Genomic DNA, 13656 nt, shown 5'->3' with positions numbered 1-13656 from the left:
GGAGCTCATAGGTCCAGTGAAAGCTGAGCAGTTTACAAAAATCATACCTTATATTAAGGGTATATTTATAAACAGTTTAAAAATGGTTAATAGATGTTATAAGTTAGTATTGGGTACAGACTGTTATATGCACTTCCATGGATGTTATAGATGGTTATACGCAACCTCTGGACTCTATAACAATTGACTAACCGTATATTCAAACATCCATTATGCAGTTATTTACCCTATGCAAACGTGCACTTAAAAGAAAGTGTTATAACAATAATAATGTATTTCAAAGGAACTGCTTTGTCTTATTTAGGCTGATAGCTCAAGCTAGCACATAGAAGGAGCAGAATGATAGAAGGATCCAGTTTGGTAGGGTGACCAGATGTCCCGATTTTATAGGGACAGTCCTGATTTTTGGGTCTTTTTCTTATATAGGCTCCTGTTACCCCCCCCACCCCCGTCCCGATTTTTCACGTTTGCTGTCTGGTCACCCTACAGTTTGGGGAACCCTCCGTTGCAGGAACAAAGGAGTCAAGGAGGAGATTTAAATGATGCGGCAGTAAAGCCCAGTTGTGATAGCTGGGGAAGGTTGAGAGCTCCACAGCAGAGCCAGGGAGTTCGCAAAGTAGGGGCCATGATGTAATACTGACAACTAGTATTACATTCCCCACTGTGATAACTTAATCTCAGTTTCACAAACTGACTGCAGCGAACACTCAAGTATCGTTGTGACGGAGACTGTTTCTACAAGGTCACTGCAAAGCTGGGAAATAGTCACTCCTCCGGCAAAATGTGAAAGTCTCAGCAGCAGCACTGAACTTGGAGATCTTCCCTGGAGAAAGAGAGTAAATGAGTGAGGCACCAGACGCAGCCAGATCAGACCGACCTTACCAAGGAGCTTTCCTCATTCTCGTTGCCCTTTTTTAATGATATGCATAGGAAACACTGTCATATAAAGTGCAGTTTACACAGTCTACAACCCTTTGACAATTACAGTGAGAGTCATTGTCAGTAAGGTCATTGCTTCACAAATGTTGCTTGGGTGGGAGCCAATTTCCAGAAAAGGAAATGGCTGCATAACACATGCACTATAAACATAAAAAGTATGTTCCACAGATAATGAGAGCGCTGCAAGTGCCTAGGTTAGACAGACAGAGACACTCTGTGACAGATTAGAATATGCCTGTATGCCTGTTATATCAATCAAACCCCACTCTGTTTTGTAAACACCATTTTAATTGTAAAATTGTGCTGTGCCTTCACTTCTGCACTGCGGCCTCCATCTTGAACTGAAACACCCACAATGTGTTGGGGAAATTCTTGCTTCTAGCAGACTTCTAACAATAGAGAACAATCTTGGCTTTCCATGAATGGAAGCTCCCTAGAACAAGGAACAGGTTGTAGCCCAGGGAAACCAGTTTTCCAAGTCTGAGCTTCGGGTGGGTGGGAACTAAGCAATGAATCACTTGAAAAGAGACTTGAAGCCACTCAGAAGGGTCACCTGATAGAAGGGACGTGAACATCATAAAAGGACAAATTCTGCTCTGAGCTGGGTCTTGCTCTCCAGCTACCCATCGGCTGACAGAAGACAAGACTGGGTAGGTGGAAAGAGGGTGCACAAGAATCCAGGATTCTCTGGAAGGACACTGCCTATGACCAAAAGGGCTCTTGGGAGGGATTGGGAAACTGAGGCAGGGTCTTGAATGCTGTTATATATATAGATAGCTCTTTATATCTATTGTGCTGTAGCTGTGTTTAAAAGTGCCTTTGCAAAGTCTCTGTGTTACTTCCTTTAACTGTCACAAACTCCCTGAAGGGTGAGACAGTAACCCAGAGTACCCACAAGGGTGGAGCTGTGCAGGTGTGCTTAACCTCCTGGGGAAACTTGGGGTCTAGAACAGCTACTGTCCCATGCCCTGAGAAGGGAAACCAGGAGTTGCAGTTTGTATCGTGTGAGCGCATTTAAGAGCCAGACCTGGAGACAGTTCCTGAATTCTGTTTAGATTAGTAAACTTAAAAGCTCATGAGATCCAAAGGTTTGGATCCAATACAGCAGCCTGGTGAGCATCCAAAGGGGGAAGTCAGTCTGGGTTGTAACAGAGCCATTATAGAGTTGTGTTTGCAAATCGATGCTGCTCAGAAGCATGTGTCAGCCTTTCCAATTCAGTAAAGTTGGTAGAATAATGGACAGAGTCACTTATATATTCACAATTAAACTACTCAGATTTGATTAACAGCTATTTGTGGGGTCATGCCATTCATTATTTGAAAATATTTGTATAACCACTGGCACTCACTAAAATGATTGCAAACCTTGAGACCACATGTCGTAAACAACCGAATTTGAAAAGTAATTTGCCCAAACTATAAGACCAATATTTACAAATATCAAATATAACCAGTGCCATCTGGAATGATTTGTGAATAATGTCTAGACCAAAGTAGGCCTAAATTTGTTGAATTTTTGTCCCAATAAATACGGTTTTAACCAGTTGTAACATTTATGTCTGTATTGAACTTTGCCAGAAAAATTCTTTCAGAACGAAGCTTTGTGCATATCTTTCAGCTAAAAACAACAACAAAGAAAGCAAAATCCTTTGTTTTGAAAAATGTAGCTGGATACAATTTTTATATTTATAAACGTAAACACTGAAAAGTGCACACTAAAAAAAATAAAAACAAATCACAATCATTGGACCCAGTTCTTATTTTTCCCACTTTGTTAGCCATTGGTTTAACATGCAGTAACTCATGCAGTTGTTTTGTTTCATTTTCCAGATTCAGCAAACATCATAGTGGGAGGACTGGGAAGGAGACTTTCAGTGTAGAACAAGTGCCAAGGAAGGTCAACATTCTGATCTAACAGCCTTTACAGTAGCCTCTTAAATGCACACTAATGCGAGCTGTGCCCAGGCACTAATGTTAATTTCAAAGGAGAGATCAAAAATCTGATGATGAACATAAGTAGTATGAATATCAGCTGCCTAAAAAGACCACTGCCCTGTTAAAACAGACAAAACGATGTGAAGGCCAGTGTATTCCCCTTTCCCATCTGCAATGTTATATAGTTAATATATAACGATATAGATCGTTGTTGCTACCACTGTTACACAACTGCAACAAAGGTTGTGCAGAAGTATGTCATGTAAGGTGTCTATGGAAAAGTTATGGTTTGCTGAATATGATTATCCTATTTGCATGAATCATTTTTTTATCTGAAGCTATTATGAATATTGATTGTATGCCTGTATTTCAAATGTGTTCGCTCCTGTGGTCACACCCACAAGGGAGTTTATTTCTAGTTTGCCCAGCACATTGTGAAAGGACTGTTCAAGTTGAATGGCCCATCAAAGAACACTTAACTCACAATGGACTCACAATAAAAGAGACTTATCCCCACCAGATGGACCTTCCTGGGGACATTCTAGCTGGAATATGGGTAATGACCTCTGCTATCACTCAGTGAAGCATGCAAGGGCATGTGACCCTAAACTCCATCTTGTTACTTGTATTTTTCTTGTGTTTTTACTTGTATTTTTGTATTTTTCCACAAACTGTGCTAAGGGCTTTGTTTGGAACAATGGGTTTTCCTCCACATGGCAGAAGCTATAAAAGGCCCTGGAAACATCTCCATTTTGCCTCTTTCCTTCTCTAATTTCTGGACTATGGATTTATACTAACGGGAGCATTCTAACCCAGGGACCGAGGACCTTCCAAATCATTTGGAAGCAACCAGAAACTTAACAAACCAGCGGTTTATTTCATCACTGCTTCAAGCCTGAACCAAGAATTTTGCAATTATTGTATGTTTTTGATTCCTTTAACCAACTTTAACTCTCACCTTTCTTTCTTTTTATAAATAAACCTTTAGATACTAAAGGATTGGCAACAGTGTGATTATTGGGGAAGATCTGAGTTATATATTGTCCTGGGTGTGTGGCTTGTCCTTTGGGATCAGAAGAACCCTTTTGTTTGATGAAATTGGTTTTAAATAACCATTCACCATTAAGTCTAGTGTGTGGGTGTTAAATCCAAGACTGGAATTCCTAAGAAGGCTGCATTCCTGACTTCCTGTTAGCCAGTGTGGGGAGACTTTTGTTGCTGGTTTGGTATATCTTATGGAAGAATAACCACCAGTTTTGGGGTATGGTTGCCCTATTTCTCAGCAGCTTGTCCTGAATTTGATATTCTCCATTGTGACCCACTGAGGCACAGGGACACCACCTTAATAAATTAAAAGAAAACAGACCAAAAACTTTCCTAGTGGCCTCATATCCTTTACACCTTCAAGCTGGTTTTTACAAAGCAGGAGCCCTGAACTACCAATGTTATCTGCTGATGGCAGATGCAAGTCCCAAAAATTTGAGAAAAAAAAAAAAAAAGTGGTGGTCCTTGCATTGTCCCCCACCCTCACCACTTCCATTCCATTCCAAGGATTCCATTCCAACCACTTCCTCTCTCATCTGATTCCTACTGCCTCTCACATCCCTTCCACATCCTGTGCCATTCAGCATATGGCTGGAATTGTTAGCTGCCTAGGAAGGAGTTTTGTACTATTTCTGTCTGGTACCCATCAGGGCAGAATTAAGACAATTTGCCACAGAAGTCTTTCTTTGCACATTTCCTAGTGTGTATGAATTCTGTCTTAGTATGCAACTTACTTTAGCAGAATCTATAATTAATTCTTCAAACAGACCCCAGAAATTATGTTCTGATCGTTTCAGTGGCTGCAACGTTTTGCTATTGCTTGCTGGATTAAGAACACGGATTGTTTCTTTAGCCCATTTTGGAAAGCATAGCCTCATATTTATAAGGTCTTACCTGATTAAGTTCTGGCATATCTGGCATCCTGCAGGACATCTGGAGGAATATATATCAGTAAAACAGTGTATTATTATATACAAGAAAATATCTGTAATTTGATGCATCAAATGTATTAAATACTGGGTAATAAAAAGACTTGTGAAAAAATTTTAAGCAATGGCATTGAAACTTGTGTACAAGACTGTAGTCATCATCTGAAGATCTATTCTAAAAGCTCAGTGTTTTATTTGGAATTTTAAACTGTTATACTATTAGTATTTCATAGTTGGAGTCATCATCATCCTAACAAGGCAGTAAACAGTTTAGTCTCTTGAGGACTGAAATGCTTTAATCTAACCCAAGTTATTGGGATAACTGGGTGAAATTTAATGGCCTGTGACACACAGGAGGTCAGACTACATCATCTAATGGCTCCTTCTGGCCTTAAACTCTATGAACCCATGAATTATCATTGTTTATTGAGTACCATCAATGCACTCAGAATTATATGATCATAGTACTATCCCCAAGAAGTTTACAATCTTAGGATCTGATTCTACAGGCCTTATTTAGTCAAAGCTACCACTTAATTAGTCATAAAGCTTGCTAGGAAAAAAATGTTTGTTTTGTCCATTCCTCAAATGAGGGTTGGAGCATTTTAATTTCCGACTCTTTCCAGTGTTCTATAGAAGAACAACATGATTCATCTCACTCCTCAAGACAGAGACCTGCTGATAGGGATACTGGGATTAATAGTAGCTCTCTTCTTCTATTTAGAGCAGGTTCTACCTTACTATTTGACACAAGGTCACATTTTTGGAGTAGGAAGGAGAATTTCCATGTACCAGTAATTCGGTTCTGTGAACTGCACCACACTTCTCCCTCTCAGTCTATCTCACGTGGAGGCTAGGATGCATTTTCAGCTACCGGACTTAGAGCTACATGTCTGAAAGACCAGAATGCTCAACAGCTTCCAGTTTGGGTATGCAACAAACAATGGGCCTGTCATCACTTTACAAGTGTGTTGACTGAACTGTCCATGAAACAATTAATGAATGACACTGCAGCCCTACCCTGGTTATGACTAAAGGTGGCTAAAACCTCTCCTGTATATAACAGCATCTATTCTACAGTATCTGCGCCTTCCTTAATATTTAAAGAAAAAATTTGGTGTGAGCTTCTAACTGCATGGCACTCATGTAATTGTGGCACTGCAAAACTGTAAGAACAGCATCCACAGTGTCTCTATAACATCTATCAATTCTCTTTCAACGTAACAAAAATGAAACCAAAACCACAACTATACCTGTGAGGATCTTTTGAGCTGGGTATGACTTTTGCACACTCTCTTTTATTGAAGACTCCTTCAATCCAAGATTTCTGAGACTGAAAAATAATACCAAACATAATTACAGTCCTGTACCTCAGAAAACAAAATAAATAATTACTACATAATTTCTGCAGTGCAGGGCCTGTAAAAGATCTCACAATGCTTTACACTATGATGTGTGTGCAGCATAGTTATAGCACTGTCGGTCCTTGGATATTAGAGAGACTGGGCAGGTGAGGTAAGATCTTTTATTGGACCAACAGAAGTTGTTCCAATAGAAGTTATTACCTCACCCACCTTGTCTCTCTGTTACACTATGATGTCAGGAAACCAAATGCCAATTAATATTATCAAGGAGCCCAAACGAGAACTCTGAATCAGAACAACTCCAATACCCCACTCCCAAACGTAGAAGGGTTCTATCTGAACCAGAAATTGGTAGTTTGAATCCATCTCTTATTAATAAATGTGAAAGCTCACTCAGGGGAGTTTTAAGACTTATTTCATCTGCTATAAGATTCTAGGACAACCCAAAACTGGGGTGAGATATGAAATAAATGCTGATCTGTCAGTATCCTCCTCCTTCTGGAGGATATATGTTAAATGTCTAGTATGTAGCTATCTTATTAAGTCTGTAGTAACCCTGGAAAGGTGCAGGCTTTGAATTATCATTACAATAAACTTTTCTAAAAGAGAGGATTGCAATTTCTCATTTTATAGAGGATGTTAAGAATTGCAGTTGTCCCAGTTAAACATTTACAGACATGAAACTACAGAAAAATGCTGAAAAAGGCCTCTCCAAGGAGTTAATCCAACTTTTACTGAAGTCAGACAGAGTCTTTCCATTGGATAAGGTTCCTAGAGAAGGGCTATAAAATTGAGTGAATTAGATATGCACTGTGCTATGTAAACTTCTCAGGAAATCTCCCCAGGATTTTTTTTTCAATCACATGATTTATTTCAAGACCAAAAAAAAAAAAAAAAAACCCAAATCATCTCATGCTAAACTTCACTCTTCTGTCACTTTGCTTTTGGTACTTCTAGTTCCCTATGCCCCATCTACACAATGTCTATCTAGATAATAAAACGTTGAGGACAATGATGTGTCTTCATACTTACAGTATTTGTAAAGGGCCTATCACCCTCTAAAAGCAATGTAAAATAGTAAATAACAACAAATGAGAATGCCAATAATTCAATTACTAGAGTATACCGTTTGGAGTCTGGTAGGCAGAGTTCTGTTATAACCCAGAATAATCCCCTTCAGCTTGTTTGATTAAGCGTCATATTTCCACTAATCAGGGAAGTGTTGTTTTTTTTTAATTCACCTCCAAATCCTTAAATATTATCATTCCAAACACAAATCTATGCCTGTTGATTTTACTGATGTACAGAACATCAAGAGCTGTGTAAAATGAGGTGTAAACATATCTTTTGACTCCCCTTGAAAGCAATGAGATTCTTTCCTTTGAATAATAGGAGCTACATCAGGAACTTACTAATATTAGAGTTTGTAAGAAAATCAATAGAAGAAATCTATTTGTGTGGATATTTGTCTGGGAACTGCTGCATTTAATTGAGGCTAGTTTAGTTGTATCTTAGAAAGATGATGAACGGGGAAGATGACCCTTAGAGTTTGATAGGAGCTCAGAGACACACAGGAATATTAATAATCTCAGAAAGAAATTAATTGACTACAAATTTTAAAAAGAAGGCATGGAAATGCAGTTCACGGGAAATGTTGAGTAGGAGTTGCATGGAGTAGTTTCATTATTTGATAGCAGGTTTTTTATATACAGTTCTCAGAAACCATTTGGACACATTCCTATTAGGAACCATTACTCCTTCATGCCTCCCAAACAACTCCATCCTTATTTCTTGAGCAGTCAAGCAAAAAATTGAATTGACACCATTATAGTGTATGGGGATTCCAAAAATCCACCACTGTTTCCTGTAAATAAAATTCTAAGCCTATCAAAAGTGGCAGAGAACAGTATGTCCATTAATTTTACTCACTGCCTTGAGGAAGAATTCATTTGGCTGAACTTGTTAATTAAAATTACTATGTTAGGGTGACCCAATAGCTCCTTGATTAGTGCTGAACAGTACAACATGAGAGATCCGGACTCAATCTCTTGCTCTCTTGGTGGGCAACACCTGGAAGCACTGACAAAGGCAACAGGGGAAGAAAATCTAAGAGAAAAAGGAATTCAGGAGAGCTGGCCATTTCTCAAAGACACAATATTAAAGGCACCACAGCAAGCTATCCCGATGCAAAGGAAAGATAGGAAGAATAGTAAGAGGTCAATATGGCTCCATCAGGAGCTCTTTAATGGCCTGAAAATCAAAAAGGAAATCCTACAAAAAGTGGAAGCATGGACACATTGCTAAGGATGATACAAAAGAATACCATTAGTATCTACAGTCAAAATCAGAAAGGCTCAAGTACAAAATGAGTTGCATCTAGCAAGGGACAAAAAGCAATAAGAAGAGGGTTTGTAAATTCACTAGGAGCAAGAGAAAGATGGGTTCAGTAGTGTTCAAGAATTTTTATAATGACTTTGATAATGGAGTGGAGAATATGCTTATAAAATTGGTAGATGACATCAAGCTGTGAGGGGTTGTAAGCATTTTGGAGGTCAGGATTAGAATTCAAAAGGAGAACTGATCTGAAATCAACAAAATGAAATTCACTAAAGACAAGTGCTAAGTACGACTCTTAGGAAGGAAAAACATCAAACACACAAATACAAAATTAGGAATAACTGTCTAGGCAGTAGTACTGCAGAAAAGGATTGGGGGTTATAGTGGATCACAAATTGAGCATGAGCCAACAATGTGATGCAGTTGCAAAAAAGAGTAATATTCTGGTGTGTGTCATCATGGTTGTTGTGTCTAAGACAAGGATGGTTAATTGTTTCTCTCTACTCAGCACTGGTGAAGCCTCAGCTGAAGTGTTGTGTCCAGTTTTGGAAGACACACTTTAGAAAAGATATGGACAAACTGGAGAGAGTCCACAGGAAAGCAACAAAAATGATCAGGGATTTAGAAAAACTGATATACAAGGAAAGGTGAAAAATACTAGATATGTTCAGTCTTGAAGAAAGATGACTGAGAGGGATACTGAAAAGTTTTCAATATATTAAAGAGGATGGTGATCAATTATTCTCTGTGTTCACTGAAGGTAGGATAAAAGATAATCAACTTAGCCTGCAGCAAGGGAGATTTAGGTTAGATATTAGGAAAAACTTTAAGGATAGTTAAATAAAGGTTGTGGAATCCCCGTCACTGGAGGTTTTTGAGGACAGGTTAGATGAAAACTGCCTCAACAAAGAGGGGTGGTCCTGCCTCAACACAGGGGGATGGAGCAGATAACTAATTGAGGTCCTTTCCACCCTTATGTTTCTATACTCAGCCCTGAGAGACAGGTGAGATCCTAATCTGCTTTCATTTCAATCTATGAGCAGCACTAATAGGTCATAAGAATAATTGTCCTTTTCAAGATCAAGAGATTAGTAACTCAAGGCATCAGGTGACTTTCCTTAGGCTACACTATTTCCAGGTATAACCAGACCAATTCTTTTGATTTCCCAAAGGCATTCCCTTAGTTGGAATACTATGGTCCAGTTGTCAGATCCAATTCTATACCATGTAGTTCTAGTGGAGATCAAGTGTACTCAAATCATCCATAGACGTCTTACTCCTGAGGGCATTCTGAACCAAAAAGTTAAAAATTCTGTGCACAATATTTTAAAATTCTGCAAATTCTATTTGTGAAAATAACACTACATAATCACACCAGTTTCAATTATTTTGGTAATTTATTTCAAAATACCCGTCAGCAAGTATGTCTGTAACAATAGGGACAAACACAAAAATTCCCCCAGGAGTAGAGAGTTAAAGAAACCCCCTATGACAACCAAGTTTCTGTTTCTCTGTACCCTTCTCTCCCCCAGAGCCCAGCTGGGGAGCCAGATACCCACAACCCCTCTCCCCCAGATCCCTGCCAAGGTGCCCCCCCAGCCAATACAGCCTAACCGCCTCCCCCCATTTCCCTGATACCTGCACCCCCTTTCCCTCCAAAGCCCAGGAATCCAGAGGGAGAAACAGCCTGATGCTTGGTCCCAGGCTTGTACGGAGTTTCCTGCACGCTGCCGTCTAATCTCCCTCAGTGTGTGCTGGGAACTGCAACTGCCAAGAACCCTCTAGCTCTCTCCCCCTGGCAGTGTCTTTTATGTGTGAGCTGGGCTCTGCCTGGTCCAGCGGCCCCTAGTGGCGGCCAGCAGTACTGCGGCCCATTTCTGTGGGGGAAAGGAAATTTTGCGCGCACAATGTTAATTTCTGCAAAATTCTGCATTGCGCAGTGGCACGGAATTCCCCCCAGGAGTAACGTCCCTGCCCCTAAAGATCACAGTATTTATAAACAGAAGCTTTGGATTCAGGCTGGGGCCCAATGAGAATGGTATCAAGAGAAGTTTTGCCTGCCTAACTTTAAATTCTTCTTCATTACCTTACACAATGCAAGTGATAACATATGCTATTAAGTTTTAAAGAGTAGGAAAGGATCAAACACCACATCATAGCCATTTGGTGAAGTGTTCAAAGCCAAAGGACAATTTTCAGTGTCATGTTGTCCGGAAGCATAGAAAGAAAATGCATTAGACAAGGTAACTATAGGTAGTTTTCCTTATTTTTCTGTATTCCTTACTATCAGCTTTTAGTACCGCCTGTGACAGTCACAGAGACCCCCTTGGGACTGTCACCTGATGTGCTGAAACGACCTCTAAGCCTGTATTCTTTGTCAGCTTGGGACTCCAGAACCCTGTCTTTTTGAGCCAGACATACTAGCCTGCTGCAACACAGACCCAGGGTCTGAACCATGCCCCCAAAGCTGCAAACTTAACTGAAAACAGCTCAGCAAGTACTCCTGTCTCTAGCACCCAGACACCCAGCTCCCATTGGGATCCAAACCCTAAATAAATCCACTTTACTATGTATAAAGCTTATACAAGGTAAAGTCACAAATTGACTGCCCTCTATAACACTGACAGAGAGATATGCACAGCTGGTTGCTCCCCCAGCTATTAATCACTTACTCTGGGTTCATTAATAAACAAAAGTGATTTTATTAAGTTTAAAAAGTAGGATTTAAGTGGTTTCAAGTAATAACAGACAGAACAAAGTAAGTTACCAAGCAAAATAAAACAAAACACACAAGTCTAAGCCTAATACATTAAGAAACTGAATACAGGTAAATCTCACCCTCAGAGATGTTCCAATAATCTTCTTTCACAGACTAGACTCCTTCCTAGTCTGGGCCCAATCCTTTCCCCTGGTACAGACCTTGTTAGTTCCAGCTCAGGTGATAATTCAGGGATTTCTCATGACTGGCAGCCCCCTTTGTTCTGTTTCACCCCCCTTTTATAGCTTTGGCACAAGGCGGGAATCTTTTGTTTCTTGAGTTCCCACCCCTCCTTCTAAATGGAAAAGCACCAGGTTTAAGATGGATTCCAGTACCAGGTGACATGGTCACATGTCCTGTGAAACCCCAAGCCTTCATTCTTCCCAGCCTGACTCACAGGAACGCAGGAAGGCTGGCAAGTAAACACAGTCATTTACAACCAACTGTCCTAGTCAATGGGAGCCATCAAGGTCTTAAACCACCATCAGTGACCCACATTTTGCGTAATTACAATAGGACTTCAGAGTTATACCTCATATTTCTAGTTTTAGATACAAGAATGATATATACATATAAATATGATGAACACACTCAGTAGACTATAAGCTTTGTAATGATACCTTACAAGAGACCTTTTGCATGAAGCATATTCCAGTTACATTATATTCACATTCATTAGCATATTTCCATCAAACATATGGAGAGCAACGTCACACCACCAACCCATTCTGAACTAGCATTAGATTTGTACGTCTCTTAAAAAAAAAAAAAAAAAAAAAGGTAAAGATAGAGACCAGATGTTCTGGATACTTCCCATGGCATATTTGCATTCCTTTAATACACAGCCACTTTTTTCAGTGATTAAAACAATAATGGCAATAATCAACCCCATAAAACTTAGTCCTCAGGTAGCTGACCACACTAATTCTAATCACAATGAGCCAAGCCTGAAGATATCAATAGGAAAAATCCTATTGACTTTAATGCGCTTTGGATCAGACATAAAGATACAATCCTGCTTCAATTAAGGTCAATGGCACAATTCCCATTTACCTCAATGGTGCATGATCAATGAATTTCCTTCTAAAGCTGGGGAAACTGTCAGAGGGTATACGATTCCCAGAGTCCCCACCAACCCCTATAGCAGCATTCACATCTATTGTGAAATTCCACTTCAGAACTCTTAATAGCTTCTCCTAAACCATTCGCTATACCTCTCAATAATACATTTCAAATACTAAATAATTTCAAAACTGGATTGAGGGAATAAGTAAGTTTCCCCCTGCACCAAAAAGGAGCAGAAAAGAATTGAAAATTTGCCCCTACAAATGTTTCTACATTATGTAATTTTTATTTATGTGATGAAATGTTCAGGCCTTTCTACAGAATTTAAATATATATAGTGGTTGTGTTATTTCCATGTTAGAGACAGCAATAATAAGCAACAATTAAAAGCTTTGGGTTGCAGGATCGTCTGAATTCGGGTTTAAGAAGTGTGGCTAAAACAAAATGCAATAAATCTGAACTTCTGAGATTGTCTTCACATTGAAATAAGATAAATTAAACTACACGCAGTACAGATTTTGTGATGTTCTGATGCTCATGAGACACTGTCTAGTTCCTTAGACAGTAATATAAACAAAAATCACAACCAACCAAAAAAGTAAATATAACCAAACTAAAACTGGGAAAAATAAAACATAGGTTTGAAACTATCCTTCTCAATGAAGGTGAGCTCCCTAGTTTCTGAGCTAAAGGAGATGAAAAATATTGATATATTTTCATTTACAGCCAGATGCTCAGCTGGCATTAACAGTCTATGCCAATTTACACCAGCTAAGGATCTGGCCCATAATGTTTACTGAGCTCTGTTTCTTAAGTTAATGCTTTGATGAGGCATCTAGACTTGCACTGAATGATCAGAAAAAAAGATTAGCTAGAGAATACTGCACGTATTTTACAATTGAGAAAGGACTGCAGGATTTGGCAGCTAGAATTTAGAAACCGATTATTTCTCAAAGTCATTGTAATTAATTATTTAACACACACTTACAGCTGGTCCCCATACTACTAGCAAGGTGCAAAGGCACTGCATTTAGGTCAAGAAATGCTGACTAATTCACTATATTTTCAAATATGTCAATCTATGATGAAAAGTGGTGCTTTATTAATTTTCAGATTGGTAGTTTGAAAGCAAGTGTAGTTTTCATTTTGCATGTCCTCATCAAATCCTGCCTGAGTATTCCATTTGAAATCATAGGGCTACTCCTATAAAAACAAGGGAAGCAGGATTTGGCCCTCCATCTATAATTTAGATCAGTATTTCCAGATTATGAGTTTTTTGCAAATT

The 13656-nt window shown here is 39.2% G+C and overlaps 1 protein-coding gene across 1 annotated transcript in view; it reads right to left on the bottom strand.

Annotated features, from left to right (window-relative positions):
* TRPM6 (transient receptor potential cation channel subfamily M member 6) overlaps positions 1–13656 on the bottom strand; it is a 128895-nt gene that overhangs the window by 102252 nt on the left and 12987 nt on the right. Inside the window, exons 2-3 of the mRNA XM_054031681.1 lie at positions 6101–6180; positions 4813–4851 (exon numbers count right to left, since the gene is read on the bottom strand). Coding sequence (XP_053887656.1) covers positions 4813–4851; positions 6101–6180 — 119 coding nt within the window. The remainder of the gene's footprint in view (positions 1–4812; positions 4852–6100; positions 6181–13656) is intronic.

The sequence above is a fragment of the Malaclemys terrapin genome, chromosome 6, assembly GCF_027887155.1.
Source record: "Malaclemys terrapin pileata isolate rMalTer1 chromosome 6, rMalTer1.hap1, whole genome shotgun sequence".
NCBI lineage: Eukaryota > Metazoa > Chordata > Testudines > Emydidae > Malaclemys > Malaclemys terrapin.
This window is presented reverse-complemented; position numbering and strand designations above follow the sequence as displayed.